Genomic DNA, 15,814 nt, shown 5'->3' on the forward strand with positions numbered 1-15,814 from the left:
CAAGGTAGAACCTGTTTTCTAGCCTTGGTTTGAACTTCATTTACTTTTCCATCTTTTCGAGCCCAATCTGATCCCAATAAAGATCGAAGATTTGCCCGCTGACGGGATGTTCTCTTCTCTCTCGCAACTGAAAGTCCATGGCATTCGTTGACACATAATAATGTACCGTATTAGGACAGCACTTGTTCTGATTTATTATTACTGGCTTCTCACTTGAGTGCTAGATGTTCACAACTAGAGTTGTCACTTCAAGGAGGAAGGCAGGAAGTATATCTCATGGTTATTTGCGTTTCTCTCTCCGTGAATGGGGTATGGATGTGGCAAGCAAAAAAATGTTGCCTCTAGATTTGATTTCCGACTCCGTGGAGAATGATGTGGTTGAGTTGAATTCATCTCTGGTTGCAGGTGGCAAAGGGATGGGAGGATGGGAAGGCGGGATCCGCGTCCCGGGAATATTCCGGTGGCCGACCGTCCTGGAGGCTGGCAAGGTGATTGACGAGCCCACGAGTCTGATGGACATTTACCCAACGCTGTCTTATATCGGCGGAGGGATCCCGCCCCAGGACAGGTATGGAAGCTGTGCTTGCTCCTAATCTGGGGAGATATTGGACAGGCATGTGGATATGTTAGATAATTTTGTACGTGTGCGGGAAGCGTATTGCTTAATTTTCAATATTTTGCCAAGACGACCAGACGGCTTTCTCCTTAGTTCATGGCGGAAGGCTTGTCTGTCTCTCTCAGAACATGTGTTATTTTCTCTCTCATATGATACTTATCCAGGCATGGGCTTGCTTGTCCTCATGGGTGGGATCTGACTGTCATTCATTTTTATATCCCTCATGGCATCTAGACCATTAAACAAATATTTATTAAGTGAATTACTGAATAAACCTAAGTGTGCGTCAATGGACCTGTGATGAATTATGCCATATTTGTATATGGGGTTTAAAATCAATAAATGCGTTACACGCTCTAAGCGTTTAATTCCGTGTGTGTGTGTGTGTGTGTTGGGGGGGGGGCGGTTTTTGTCTGCAGTTGAGTTTTCCTTGAATCGAATGAGTGGGAAGAGCTCAATTTTCTAATCCATGACACTCATTCCTAGTGTCTTGCAGGGTATCGGTATCATAGTTCCAGCTGCTCACCCTCCCATTGTCTTAGAAAATGTATAGTAGGTTTTATTTCTTTTTCTTTTTTTTTATGAGTGAAGATGCATAGAAAGTTTTAAAAAGTCGTTTCTCCTCCTCTTTCTCTTCACCTTTTTCTTCTTCTTCTTCTTCTTCCTCCTCCCCCTGCTCCTCTGCCACCTTCTCCTCCGTCTCTGTTATGACATATGTGACTAAACCATACCTCTCTCACCACTTTCTGCCTTTCTCCTTCTCTCCTAAGAGTGATTGACGGCCGGAACCTAATGCCCCTGCTGGAAGGCAGGGTCTCCCACTCGGACCATGAGTTCCTCTTCCACTACTGTGGGGTCTACCTGCACACAGCCAGGTGGCATCAGAAAGACTGTGAGTACAATGTTGGCGGATACGTAGGAACACAATAAGGACACACTCCCATCTCCTTTTTCTCTTGGGGGAATTTACACCCGGTGCAAATAACACTCAATTGTGGCGTTATTTTTCCTTAGGAAAGTTACTTAAGCAGCCGTTGCACTACAGTAGGATTTTCAATGGGGGGGTGTGTGTGTGTGTGTGTAGGCTCATGTGTATGAATAAGTCAGAGAGAGAAAGAGGGAGAAAATGAATATTCACAGCTAAGTTCACTCAAGTAGTTAGCAACACTTGTAAACTTCAGTCTAACGCACACATCAGTCACTAACTGCCTCCGTTCATTGTCTCTGTCCCACCTTCACACTATAGGATTCGTGTAAACAAATATAAATTAGCAAATGGTAATGATTTCCTTACATCTGTAAAGAAAGCTCTTTCAGGGGCATTTAGATAACGTTCTAGAATTCTTGATTGGACTTGACTTAGTTTGCAAGGTGTCCCATGCAATCCATCACTTGTAGGGCGAGCCATTCTCCATGCCAATATGGATGTCTCCCCCATAAACCAAAAACAAGCAAACAAAAATCTCTTCCTTTTAGCTTCTGTATCAGTTAGAGATGCGTTCAATGGTAAGAAACAAAAGGAAACAGCACAGCAAACAACAAAAGCCTCTCAAATTTAACTATAGAAGGTTAAACAAATAGAATTTACTTATATTTTCATAATAAGACTTCCAGAAGGTGGAAGCACAGGGCTGGTACAGTGGTCAACACCATGATCAGGGACCTGGGCTCCTTTGCTGTTTCCACTTGGCCATCTCTGGCACATCAGCTTTCATAGGCTTCTAACCCCATGGTTGCAAAATGGCTGCTGTTTTTCCAGGCATCGCTTCAGTACTCCACACAGAAAGGACGAGGAAGGGCAAAGGAGGTGAAGGATCCAATCAGATCATTTAATCCAATCTTTTAGGAAAGCACAGCTTTTCTGCAAGACCACACCAGTGGACTTCTGCATAAACCTCATTGACCAGAGGTTGGCAAATGCTTGTGATGTTTTCTGTCTAAAACTGACCTCTGGAAATAGAATTGCTAATTGCTCATACGGAAAGAAAGAAAAGGAAGGAAGGAAGGAAGAAGGACGGAAGGACGGAAGGAAGGAAGGAAGAGGAAGGGAAGGAGGAGTAAAAGAACAAAGAATGGTTGATCTTGCCAAATGACTTTTGCCAATTTCACACCTGAAAGTGATATACAGCCTTAAAAATTTTTCCATTTTGCCTATGCCAAGTCAGATCAAGGTAGCAACTTGAATTAAAATTTCCATGATTATAGCAGCCATTTCAATAACTATTAGTCTCCAAATGCTCTCATGTTAAGTCAAAAAGAAAGTCCACAAGGTTGCAGTAAAATCGTGCGTTGTCCTTACAGTTGAGGAAATGCTGTTATTGCTATGTAATTCTGTGCAGAAGATTTTCAATTGTTAGCAAAAGCATCTGAGAAATATGTTTTTAATGGAAAGAGTCTTAACATAGTAACAAATATGGCATTCCAACGGAGCTCTGTTTTCCAGGTGCAACTGTGTGGAAGGTTCATTATGTGACTCCCAAATTTTCCCCAGAGGGAGCTGGTGCCTGCTACGGAAGTGGCATGTGTTCATGTACTGGAGATGTCACCTACCACGACCCTCCACTGCTCTTCGACATCTCAAGAGACCCTTCTGAATCCCAGCCTCTTAACCCTGACAATGAAGTGTTGTTTGACTCCGTGGTCAAGAAAATCGAGGCAGCCATAAAAGAGCATCGAAGGACGCTCACACCTGTCCCGCAGCAGTTGTCTGTGTTCAACACCATTTGGAAGCCATGGCTGCAGCCCTGCTGTGGGACTTTCCCCTTTTGTGGGTGCGACAAGGAAGATGACATCCTATCCACTGCTTGGTGAGCAGAAAGGGACTACTTGTTACCAACCACCAACATACGATTGCCAAGGTCATAGGAGCAAGGCTCAGCTAACTCATTCATTCCATTGGGGATCAAAAAATGATGCCCTCCACCATTGTTTTAAGCTTCAGATCTCAGTTGTCTCTTCAAGTCATGTCCAGGAGCTCAGTGAAATGAAAGTGAAACCATACAGCAATGGGCCTGAAGTGGAGCATTTATTTCATCATGTTTTTGTATAATTGTGTCATTGTTCGAGGAAAAAAATAGACCAAGGTGACCTTCTGCAGATTCTTGTGGATCTGCAGTTCCTAAAAGATAATTAAAAGTAGCAGGTCCAATGTCATTGTTTTTACATGGTTATGTTAGAAGGTTGTACTTGTGGATCCTGACTCCTTGATTTCCTCTTTTTTCTTCTTTTCTTCTTTTTCTGTCTAGCAAACATTGGGTTTTGAGACAAAGTGGCTGGCTATGGGTCTTCACCCTGCCTCCTGCTATCCATGTGATTGGGGGCAAATTTCTGTGTCTTGGTTTTTTCATGTGTAAAATGGAGAAAACCAGAGTCTATTTCACAGAGTAGCTGTGAGCATTGCATGCATTCATTCATGTGAAATTGCCTATTGGACAAGAAGCCCTCGATATATTATTATGAATGTTATAATTCTCAATCACAATTAATTATATTCCCTGAAGTATGGAATAGGAAGAATGGAGAAGATGTCAATTTTTAAAGCAAAACAGACAAAAATGGCTGAAAAAGATTTTAGTTGATGAAAAACTTTCAGGAAGCACCGTAATTCTAAGCAAGATAAACAGAAACAAATTCACAACTTGAATTATCACAGGGGAACAGAGTGCAAAATAAAAACTAATCTAATTAAAACTAAACTAATTAAAACTAACTAATTAAAAAATAATTAAACTAATGTTGGCTTGGTAGCAGCTCCAAGGGAAACCACAAGACAATACAGTCATCTTTTCAAACCATTGGGAGAAAACTATCAACCCAGAGTTACGTACCTAAGTTATTCAACAATGGCAGTGAAATGATTAACAACACGGAAAACTATTATTGTGGAATTTTATGTTCCTTTGTTTAATTCTGCTTTCATGTATTTTGAAGCCCTGGTATTAGAAGCTTTGTAAAAAATTGGTTTCTATTCCTGATGAATCCAACCTTTGATCATTAGGCAACTTACCTGTTTATATCTGGTAATACTGTTTCTCTTGAAGTCTAGTTAAGCTGAAATGAGCATAGCCACTTCAGCCTTTCTATGCTTAATATTTGAATAATGTACGTTTTTTCCCCTTCACTTTAACCTCTATGTGGCTTTATACTCCTCGACATCATATAATTGGGTCTTGCTTTTTTATCCATTCTGGTAATCCCTGGTATTAACTGGAATGTTTTGTCCATTAACGTTTAGTGTGATATTTGATCTGGTTGGATTTTGGTCTTTCAATTGTGCCCCATCTCTTGCTACTTTTCTGTTTTCTTTGGGCTCACTGATTTTTTTCTGTTGGAATATTCTTCTATCTTTTGTCTTTTTGCTATTCCTCTTTGCATTTTTTTTAGCGGTAGATCTAGGAATTATAAAGTAAAAGTTTAGCTTATTGTGGTCTAATTAGAGTTAATATTGTATCACTTCACATAAAATAGAGAAACGTTGGTACTCCATAGGTTTATTTAAAACACTCCATTGTTCTTTATGCTGTAGGTGTTACATGTATTATGTCTATGTATGTTGTCAAGCCACCAGAGAGTATAATAATTTTGCTTTGTACAAGTCCTGTGTATGTTACAGCAATCAGGATAAAAAAATAGTTTTTTACGTTCACCTCAATATTTACTGTTTTCTCGTGTTCTTCATACCTTTCTGGGGATTTGTGCTTTCATCTGGCATCATTTCCCTTCAGACTAAAGACATTACGTTAGCATTTTCACAGTGCAGGTCTTTAGATGATGAATTCCCTTAGCTTTAATTAAAAAATATATATATATCTGAAAATGTTATCCCTCTTTATTCTTGAAAGACATTTTCACCAGTTCCAGGTTTACATGTTGATTTTTACAAGATGTTGACTCATGTGTCCTGGCCTCTGTATTTTCCAAGAGGATGCGACATTCATTTGAATTGATATTCCTTTTTACCTCATGTGTCATTTTTCTTGGGCTACTTTCAAGATTTTTTTTTTTCTGTTTGGTTTTTAGCATTTTGTCTATTATTATTTTAGCTTTTTGTTTTCATCAGTGTGTCTATTTTTGTCTATTTATATGCCTACATGGGTTTTTCTTCATATATGTCCTACTTGGGGTGTGCTCAGCTTTTCAAATCTGTAAATTTATATCTTTCACACAATTTTGGAATTTTTTTCCAAATAATTTTCTATCTTATTCTCTCTCCTTCTCCTCTGTAACTCTAATGTAAACATTTGATGTCGCCTTAGAACTCCCTGAGACTTAATTTAATTTTATTCTTTTTTCCTGATCTTAAAATTGGATAATTTCTGTTGATCTATTTTCAAGTCGTTAACTCTCTCCCCTTTGTACTCTGTTTAGTTCTTAGGCACATACTGTAAATTTTTGTTTAAAGTCTACATTTTAATTCTAGAATTTACATTTAGTTCATTTTTATCATTACTATTTCTCTCTTGAGAGTCACTATCTTTTTATTTATTATGAACACACTTTTTTTTATCTCATTGAACATTGTGAGAGTAGTTGCCTCAATGTCCTTGTAGATCATCTTGGAGTTGGTTTCTGTCGATATTTTTATTTGTTTGTTTTATTCTTAAGAATGGGTCACATTTTTCCAACTCTCCATAGATTGAGGAATTTTGGGCTCTATTTTGGACATGATGAATATCATGCACAGGGATTCTGGTTTCTGTTATGTTCTTCCAAAGAGTGTTTTAGCAGGCAATAAACTTGGTTGGACTCAAATTGTAATCTCGGCTACTAGATAGCGGCTCCAATCTCAGTTCAGATGGTTTATCTTTAGCTGGTAGTTTTGTGTTTGCCCTTCAGGTGTGTGGTTCAGATGTCAGACACAGATTGGAGCAAAGTTTATATACAGGGTTGGCCACCCTCCCTCTCAGGTTCTTTCCTTTCTCTGATTTTTCACCTCCCTTTTCAGCAGTCGTGGCTGTGTTGAACTCTGTCCTCTAATCCTTCATGCAACAGTAACTGCAGATTGTCTGAGTTTTAGCGGTCCCTTGTGGTGTCATCTGCAGATGACTCTCAGATTAAACACCTTGAAAACTGACTCCTCGTGCCACGTTGGTCCATTCTCCCAAATATTGACTCTCCTCTAGAATCTGTCTGTCTCTGTTCACTGTTCAGAGCCATCACTACTTCCTTTTTGTATTTCCTGTAGAGGTTATAGTCGTCTTTGGGAAGATAGGTCTGGTGGCAGCTTACTTGTCCATTCTTGAAGTAGACATCAGAGCAATGTTTTTGAGCCAACGGTTTTGGGCATTAGACATCGAGTACTTCAGCTCAACCATCCTCAATGCCGCTACTACGTTTTGTAATTCAAGTTCATAGGTAAATCCTGGAAGTTAAGTGCTCATGAACTGATAAGAGTGTGTTCTTGCTTCTAAGGATCTTTGTCTGGGTGGGACAACAGGCTTATTTCTTGCTTGTGAGAAATGAATTGGCCAGCTTTACTGAGTAAACTAAGCCCTAAGCCCAAACTTACCCCATCTGTGAGGAAAGTCACCTGTTGGTAACCCTGTGGCATCTCACCTGCAAATGTAGATAATCAATCCTCCTCATAAAGTTAATGATAGGCATCAGCAATGTATTTATGATGTAAATTCCACACAGGTATTATTGACATTGTAATAACCATAAGAGTTTCACATTTGTTAAGTATGGAAATTTGCTCCTTGATCTCAGAGGATTACATTTTAATCATTATTATGTTTTGGAAAAGAAGACACGGGCCAGCCCGGTGGCACAGCAGTTAAGTTCACATGTTCCATTTCAGTGGCCCAGGTTTTGCCGGTTCGGATCCCGGGTGCGGACATGGCACCGCTTGGCACACCATGCTGTGGTAGGCGTCCCACATATAAAGTAGAGGAAGATGGGCACAGATGTTAGCTCAGGGCCAGTCTTCCTCAGCAAAAATAGGAGGATTGGCAGCAGATGTTAGCTCAGGGCTACTCTTCCTCAAAAAAAAAAAAAAAAAAAAAGAAAAGAATACATAGTTGTTTCTTCATTACAGATATCTCAGTGTTCTCAGTCATTATGATATCTTTTCCTTCTACAAATTGACCTGTAGGTTTCTCCTTGGGGGTTTAAATTGCGATGGACATTGCTTTTGTAAACATGGATATTTAAAAATAAAACTTTTGGGGCCAGACTACTGACATACTGCCTAAGTTTGCACACTCCACTTCGGCAGCCTGGGGTTTGCAGTTTGGATCCCGGACACAGACCTGGTACCAATCGTGAAGCCACACTGTGGCAACATCTTACCTAAAATAGAGGAAGATTGGCACAGATGTTAGCTCAGTGACAATATTCCTCACGAAAAAATAATAAAATAAATAAATAAAACCATTATATTACTCTTTAAAATGCATTTAATTCCGTTTCAATGCCATAAAGTTTTTTGTTGTTGTTGTTGTTTAAGATTGGCCCTGAGCTAACATCTGCTGCCAATCTTCTTCTTTTTTTCTTCTTCTCTCCAAAGCCCTCCAGTACATAGTTGTATGTTCTAGCTGTAGGTCCTTCTAGTTGTGCTGTGTGGGACGCTGCCTCAACATGGCTTGGTGAGCAATGCCATGTCCACACCCAGGATCCAAGCTGGCGAAACCCTGGGCTGTCAAAGTGGAACACACAATCTTAACCACTCAGCCACGGGGCCAGCCCTAAATGCCATAAGGTTTGGACACACCTCCTTGGCTATGTAATACATGCCTGAACAAACTCTTTTTTAAGAGACCAAAATTCATGTAGTCTCTCTCAAATCTCCTATTTCCATCTCCATTTTCCCCACTGAATTTTCTCCTGTTAAGAAATACGTTTCCTCTTGAAAAATCTTATGGAGATCACTCAGTTAGAGAGAGAATGAGAGTGTGCAAAATGATCACTATCAGGACCAAAGGAGAGACATCGCTGGAAATCCTACAGCTATTAAAGGGAAAATGAAAAACCAATACTTTTGGCAATTTGATGCTCTGTGTGTTGTGTCAATCCAGATAATCTATAACCAACCTATCAATCAAAATTGGGTTGAGTTTATTATGATCCAGCCCAGAGGAGCATATAGCCCAGGAGAGTCCTTCCACAAAGGAATGGAGCACTCCAAAGAAATAGGGCGTACAAAGTGGTTGCAGACCATCAAAGACCAAGAGTCACATGATTGGAATGTCCCTTTTACAGTAGTCACAAGATGGCTTTGCTGGCATAGCAATTCGATGAACATGCCAGGCTGGTTGTCACAAGCTGGACAGTCATAAGTTGAGTGTGGCAGGTCAGCAATCAATCCTTAGTTTAGGGAGAGATGCTTATTCTTAAAAAAATGCCAATGTGGGGGCATCGTTCTTGTTTTTGGGGCATGCATGCTCAACGGTCATGTCAGCCCCTTTTGGAAAAACAAGGTCGGGCCAAATAAGTTTTAACCCAAATGGGCTTCCTCATACACTCCAGTATATCCTGTTGCTTGTCATTTATTTACCGCCTGTTTACACTGTTATCTTCACTTAGCGGGAATTTATGAAGACAGTTACAAGGTGGGCTCCTTTCTATATGTGTCTTTCAATAAAGAATTACATTTAAAAGATCCTTTGGCTGTGGCAGTGATATATTCATTTACGCTCATATATGCGTCTCCCATAAAAAAGTGCAAAACATGTCGACATAATTCTCAGCAACCTTAAAGAAATTTAAGGCTATAAATGGGAACTTAGAGGAATTCGGTTAGTCTTTTGTTTCTCACAACAAAGAGTATGGGCAGTCCCCAAATTGGGAGAGAAGAAACTCATAATTACAGTACAGCTACTATAGCGTGGGTATTTTTTTTCTTAACAGTCCATAAAACTTTATGAGGCAAGTACCATAATCTCCATTTTCACACAAGGAAAATGAGTTTCGGAGTATTTAAGTAATTGCCTGCAATTATGCAGATGTTCATTGCAGAGAGAGTATTTGAATTCATTGTCTTTTCAAATTCACCAAACCGCACTGCTGTGTGTCAGGTTGCCAAGCATTGTGTGTTTTTTTGACTCTTTTCTTTGATTCATTCTGGTGGGAGGATGGGAAATTCTTGGCCTTTTTGACACATTGTAACTACTGATGTTTAAAGATAAAACTGTTATACCAGCGTTTTAAATATTTCCAATTGTATCTAATTACTAGTAACTTGAGATCTAATCTCATCCATGTTGGAAAAAAAGACAAAAACCTGAAAAGGCTTTTCTTCAATAATGATAAATTTTGAATCACTTTTTTCTTTGTGAAATTTTATTTCTATTTACCAGTTCACCACCTCCGCAGAATTTTCTCCTAATATTTTTAGCTTGAAATTCTTCTCATAGCCACTTTATCATGTTTCTTCACAATAAAAAATAGTTATAAAATTATTATTTCTTGCTTCCCGTGATTATAAATGTTAAGAAATATGTCTGCTTAATTGGGTTATCAATAGTATGATTAAGGTATATAATTTATCAAAATGCACATAAAATGTATAGCCCATTTTGGTAACTAGTATAAACAAAACCTGTTATTTTGTTAGAAACATATGTGTTAATCATATGGGGCAGGATGTTCCTTCAAGTAATTCCTGTATTTGTAGGTGAATCTTATTTAATGCCAGAACAAGGCAGTATGCAGCATCACTTTCATGCTAGCTTTCATTTTTATAGCTCTTGGAAAACTTTCAAAAATCCATGAATAGAGATGGGGAGAGTTGTGTTATGGTGAAGTCATTCACCAGATAATCGTATAGTGACTGTCCCAACCTGCCGGTAGTATATTTTGGGATCTAAAGAATCTAAAGGAAGGAGATGGGGGAGACCCTAGACTGGAATAGGGGTGGAGGGGGAGCCAATATGGAGGAGGTCTCTATGCTCTCAGCTAATGTGGGCATCGGGGTGGAGCTCAGCTCCGACCTCAACAAGAGCCCTACAGCATTGTCTGTGGATGGACGGGAGAGAGAAGCATGCACCCACCGCAGGACTGTCTCCAAAAAACCAAAAAAAAAAAAAAAAAAGATAAATAAATAAACAAAACCCCCAAACAGCAGTATATCTTTAAAACTACCGTCTTCCTCCTAGAGTTCAACTGATGCAGAAGAAAGAGCACCAAGGTGACGACACAAAAGCATCTTCGGATTTTACACAGTGACATTTCTTTCGTGGGCACGAGGCAACCATGGTTCCACTCATCTCTTCTGCTCACAAGTGACTGGAGATTCTGTCAAACACCCCATTACCAGGTTCACACTCGAATGCCATTGTCACAGGAGGAACACCTCTGGCCTCAGACCTTCTGCAGGTTCAAAGATCATCCAAGAGCCTTCACTTGCGTTGAGAATAGCTGCCCCCACAACTCATTTTTCTCGTTTTACCAGATGCTTCCATGTTTGCTCCAATGAGAGGAAAGATTGCTTACCTCCAGATTCAGAAGTATTGGTGTGTGTTCTCGGCATACTGTTGTCACCAGGTCAACGTCTGTACAAGCCTCGGCTCTGCCTTCCAGCCCACGGGAGCATTTCCACTTTCCTTCAGGTGTCACCTATTTTTGAACTTTCTTTCTTACCATATACCTTGTATTGTGTGGGTGCCCTTGTCCTCTCGCTCCCTTCTTGTCTTAGGCACAGGATGTTTTTCGTATTCTTTTTCCAGCCCACTTGGGAGGAGGTAAATTCTGTAATGCAACTGAAACTTGCCATCCTATTTTGAAATATATTTGCCTGCTTGGGCAGACTTGTGCCATTTCTTGCCCACCATCCGGCTTTCTCAACCTCAGCACCGCTGACTTCTGGGACAGCATAGTCCTCTGTAGTGGTGGGGGCTGTCCCGTGTTTTGCAAGACGTTAGGCGGCATCCCTGTTCTCTTGATGTGGGTTAAGGCTGCCCCAGCTAGAGAAGCCCAAGGTGACCTGGCCTACATGCCAAACTATATGACCCAGTGGACTTTTTTTATGGTATGAATTAGGACTGCCCCAGGGAGAGAAGCCCGGGGCATCCTCACCTGCATGCCGATCTATATGGCCAGATTCGTATCCAAAGTTATATGACCGCGCAATAACCAGACCCCATCTGCACTGAAATCATTTAATGACTTTTTACATCATCTTTTCTTTTCTCCAGTGAAAATCAGTCACGTACCCATGCCTTATAAAATTAGCCCTAACCCTCAACTCGGGGCAGCAGCAGGAGCTCTGCCTGCCCATGGGTCCTGTCCCCATGCCAGCGGGGGCAGCAGCAGGAGCTCTGCCTGCCCATGGGTCCTGTCCCCACACACCAGCTCTGCCTGCCCGTGGGTCCTGTCCCCATGCCAGCGGGGGCAGCAGAAGCGGCGGCAGCAGAAGCTCTGACTGCCCATGGGTCCTATCCCCATGCTATTCCACACTATTCTCTAAATAAAAGAGCACTACTGCCAGATCTTGAGAGTCTAAGAAATCTTTCTTTTGACTCCTCGGCTCACCGACCCCGCATCATTTCTGGTGGCCCGTACGGGGACTTGCTTCATCGGCTTGTGAGCTCGAGTTCTGGTAAGTGCCCTTTTCTTCCTTGTGCCTTTGTCTTTTTCGAGGATGGATCTAAATTCACTTCTCCATCGGGAACTTTCTTGGATGGCTGTATGAATCCACGTTTGCTGCCCATGGCTACACTATGGGGCAAATTGTGGCATTCAGCCTGAAGAGAATCAGTACCTTAAGCCTGAGGGTGATGGAAAATGAATTAATCCATTCCTTCCTGCTCTTTTTCAAGGGTGGATCTAGATTCACTGCTCCATCGGGAACTTTCTTGGATGGCTGTATGAATCCACGTTTGCTGCCCATGGCTACTCTATGGGGCAAATTGTGGCATTCAGCTTGAAGAGATTCAGTACCTTAAGCCTCAGGGTGATGGAGAATGAATTAATCCATTCCTTCCTGACTCTATCTCTAATAGACAAATTTTACGTGGGCGTGGGTCGGCCACTTAAGTCATTAGGACGGCCACCAATCTCCAAGACTCCCGTGGAAGGTTTCTTTTCCTAAGGCTGGATTGGGATCCCTCCCTCTGGCACCTGACCACACTCTGAACTGCGAGGAAAGTCCCACTCGGGACTCCAGGTCAAGGAAAGTACCAAACTCTAACCTTTGGTGGAGTATGGGAACCCCTTATTGGGAGAATGGCTCCAGGATGCAATTGGGTAGAATGTCCCCCAGACGGGCGGAAAATTCCTCGCTGTCTTTTTCTCTATCCTTTTATCCCGGGGACCATTCACCAGGCACCTATTACTGTCAGGCAGAATAGGGAAGATGTTCAAGGGATGCCCCCATCATCCCTTGCTACAGGAACCCCAATGGGGGGATTTTCAAGGTAATGGCTCCTTTTCTCTCTCCTTTTCTCTCGGGGACCATTCACCAGGCACCTGTTACTGCCAGGCATAACAGGGAAGGTATACAAGGGATGCAATGCCGGGGGACGCCCCCATCACCCCTTGCTATAGGAACCCCACAGTAGGAACAACGGGTAGGACGCTGCCCTAGGTTCAGGGGGGATTTTTCACGGTAATGGACCCGTTTCTTTCGTCTCTCTTAAGAGTTACAATGGCCATTTTCGTCTCCGTTTGAGCTTTGCTACTGGGAAACAAATAAATCTTTAAAGAGTAAAAGGCTTCACCCCTGGGAGCCCCAACTTTGGGTTTCTGGGCCTGATCACCCCAGCAACCCTAAGTGGGGGTGCCCTCTCTTGACAGCTGACTCATTGAGTGTTTTAGTCACCTACTGAGTCAGTTATGAGGGTAGGAGACCTGTGATTTATTCTGTGAACTGTCATGCTAGCATAGTGTCCCCCAGCACGGGAACTGTTGTGTGACTCTTATCTTGATAACCCTCTGGAAGAGGCCATGAGGGTGAGGTCTGATCTCTTCTTTTCCTTTCTTTGTCTGTTTTGCTCATCATCTCTTCTGTTGTCACCAAGTCGAGGTTAAGTTCAGGCTGGACCTGAGCAGAACCTTGACCTTCTGTAAAATTGGAAAAATAAGTCACGTACCCATGCCTTATAAAATTAGCCCTAACCCTCAACTCAGGGCAGCAGCAGGAGCTCTGACTGCCCGTGGGTCCTGTCCCCACGCACCAGCTCTGCATGCCCATGGGCCCTGTCCCCATGCCAGCGGGGGCAGCAGAAGCGGTGGCAGCAGAAGCTCTGCCTGCCCATGGGTCCTGTCCCCATGCTATTCCACACTATTCTCTAAATAAAAGAGCACTACTGCCAGATCTTGAGAGTCTAAGAAATCTTTCTTTCGACTCCTCGGCTCACCGATCCCGCATCATTTCTGGTGGCCCGTACGGGGACCTTGCTTCAGGGGATCTTCCGTACGGGGAATTGCTTCATCGGCTTGTGAGCTCGAGTTCTGGTAAGTGCCCTTTTCTTCCTTGTGCCTTTCTCGTTTTCAAGGATGGATCTAGATTCACTGCTCCATCGGGAACTTTCATGGATGGCTGTATGAATCCACGTTTGCTGCCCATGGCTACTCTATGGGGCAAATTGTGGCATTCAGCTTGAAGAGATTCAGTACCTTAAGCCTCAGGGTGATGGAGAATGAATTAATCCATTCCTTCCTGACTCTATCTCTAATAGACAAATTTTACGTGGGCGCGGGTCGGCCACTTAAGTCATTAGGACGGCCGCCAATCTCCAAGACTCCCGTGGAAGGTTTCTTTTCCTAAGGCTGGATTGGGATCCCTCCCTCTGGCACCTGACCACTCTCTGAACTGCGAGGAAAGTCCCACTCGGGACTCCAGTTCAAGGAAAGTACCAAACTCTAACCTTTGGTGGAGTATGGGAACCCCTTCTTGGGAGAATGGCTCCAGGATGCAATTGGGTAGAATGTCTCCCAGACTGGCGGAAAATTCCTCACTGTCTTTCTCTTTCTCACTTTGTCCTTTTCTCTCCTGGGGACCATGCGCCAGGCACCTATTACTGTCAGGCAGAATAGGGAAGATGTTCAAGGGATGCCCCCATCATCCCTTGCTACAGGAACTCCATTGGGGGGATTTTCAAGGTAATGGCTCCCTTTCTCTGGGACCATACGCCAGGCACCTATTCCTGCCAGGCAGAATAGGGAAGATGTTCAAGGGATGCCCCCATCATCCCTTGCTACAGGAACCCCAATGGGGGGATTTTCAAGGTAATGGCTCCTTTTCTTTCTCCTTTTCTCTCGGGGACCATTCACCAGGCCTATGCTGCCAGGCAGAATAGGCATCAGGCACCTGTTACTGCCAGGCATAACAGGGAAGGTATACAAGGTATGCAATGCCGGGGGACGCCCCCATCACCCCTTGCTATAGGAACCCCACAGTAGGAACAACGGGTAGGACGCTGCCCTAGGTTCAGGGGGGATTTTTCAAGGTAATGGACCCATCTCTTTCATCTCTCTTCTTTTGTCTTTTTGCTTCTTAGGACCATGGGAGCCTCTAATTCCATACCTAAGGATTCACCTTTGGGTTGCCTTTTAAATAACTGGGCAAAATTTGACCTACAAGATCTAAAGAAAAAGAGGCTTATCTTTTACTGTAATACTGTTTGGCCTCAATATAATCTGAATGAGGAAAAATGGCCCACGAACGGCACCCTAAGCTTTAATGGTATTCTTCAACTAGACTTATTTTGCCGCCGCCTGGGAAAATGGTCTGAAATCCCTTATATTCAAGCATTCATGGCCCTATATCAAGATCCTGAACTCAGAGCGGTTTGTCGCATGTGTCTAGCTTCCCCAACTAAAGTAGAAAAACCTACCCCTGATATATTAGATGATGACTGCCTTGTTAGACCTATTCCTAAGGCTCCTGCAGCTCCTGCCGAATTAACCTCTCCTGAGGATTCAAAGACCAAAATGCCCCCTCCCTATGACAGGGAACCTAAAATTGAGGCCTCAATCCCCATAAGCCCTACAGGTCGTACGAGGAGTGGGACCTCATATAGTACTGGACATTTCCCCCTCCGTGAGGTAGCAAATGGGGAAATGGGGACCATTCGAGTCCATGTGCCATTTTCAATGTCGGATATGGCTCAACTTAAGACACAACTGGGTAGATATTCAGAAAATCCTTCCCAGTTTAGTGATGGCTTTCAACAGCTTGTCATGATGTTTGAGTTGACTTGGCAGGATATTTATATTATTCTTACTCATTGCTGTGCTACAGATGAAAGAAATCGTATT

General features: G+C 42.6%; 1 protein-coding gene across 7 annotated transcripts in view; it reads left to right on the forward strand.

The window, feature by feature from the left end:
• Positions 1–11,359, forward strand: part of ARSH (arylsulfatase family member H) — a 62,268-nt gene extending 50,909 nt beyond the window's left edge. For 6 of the 7 annotated variants that reach the window (XM_023634431.2, XM_023634432.2, XM_070256790.1 and 3 more), the window contains 3 exons: positions 406–568; positions 1,387–1,508; positions 3,060–5,267. In XM_023634431.2, coding sequence (XP_023490199.1) covers positions 406–568; positions 1,387–1,508; positions 3,060–3,427 — 653 coding nt within the window. In that variant the 3' untranslated portion in view covers positions 3,428–5,267. Of the gene's footprint in view, positions 1–405; positions 569–1,386; positions 1,509–3,059; positions 5,268–11,006 lie in introns of those variants that run through there. The other variant, XM_023634433.2, reaches the window with a different exon arrangement.
• The last annotated feature ends 4,455 nt before the right edge of the window (positions 11,360–15,814 follow it).

This window comes from Equus caballus, chromosome X (assembly GCF_041296265.1).
Source record: "Equus caballus isolate H_3958 breed thoroughbred chromosome X, TB-T2T, whole genome shotgun sequence".
In the NCBI taxonomy this organism is placed as follows: domain Eukaryota; kingdom Metazoa; phylum Chordata; class Mammalia; order Perissodactyla; family Equidae; genus Equus; species Equus caballus.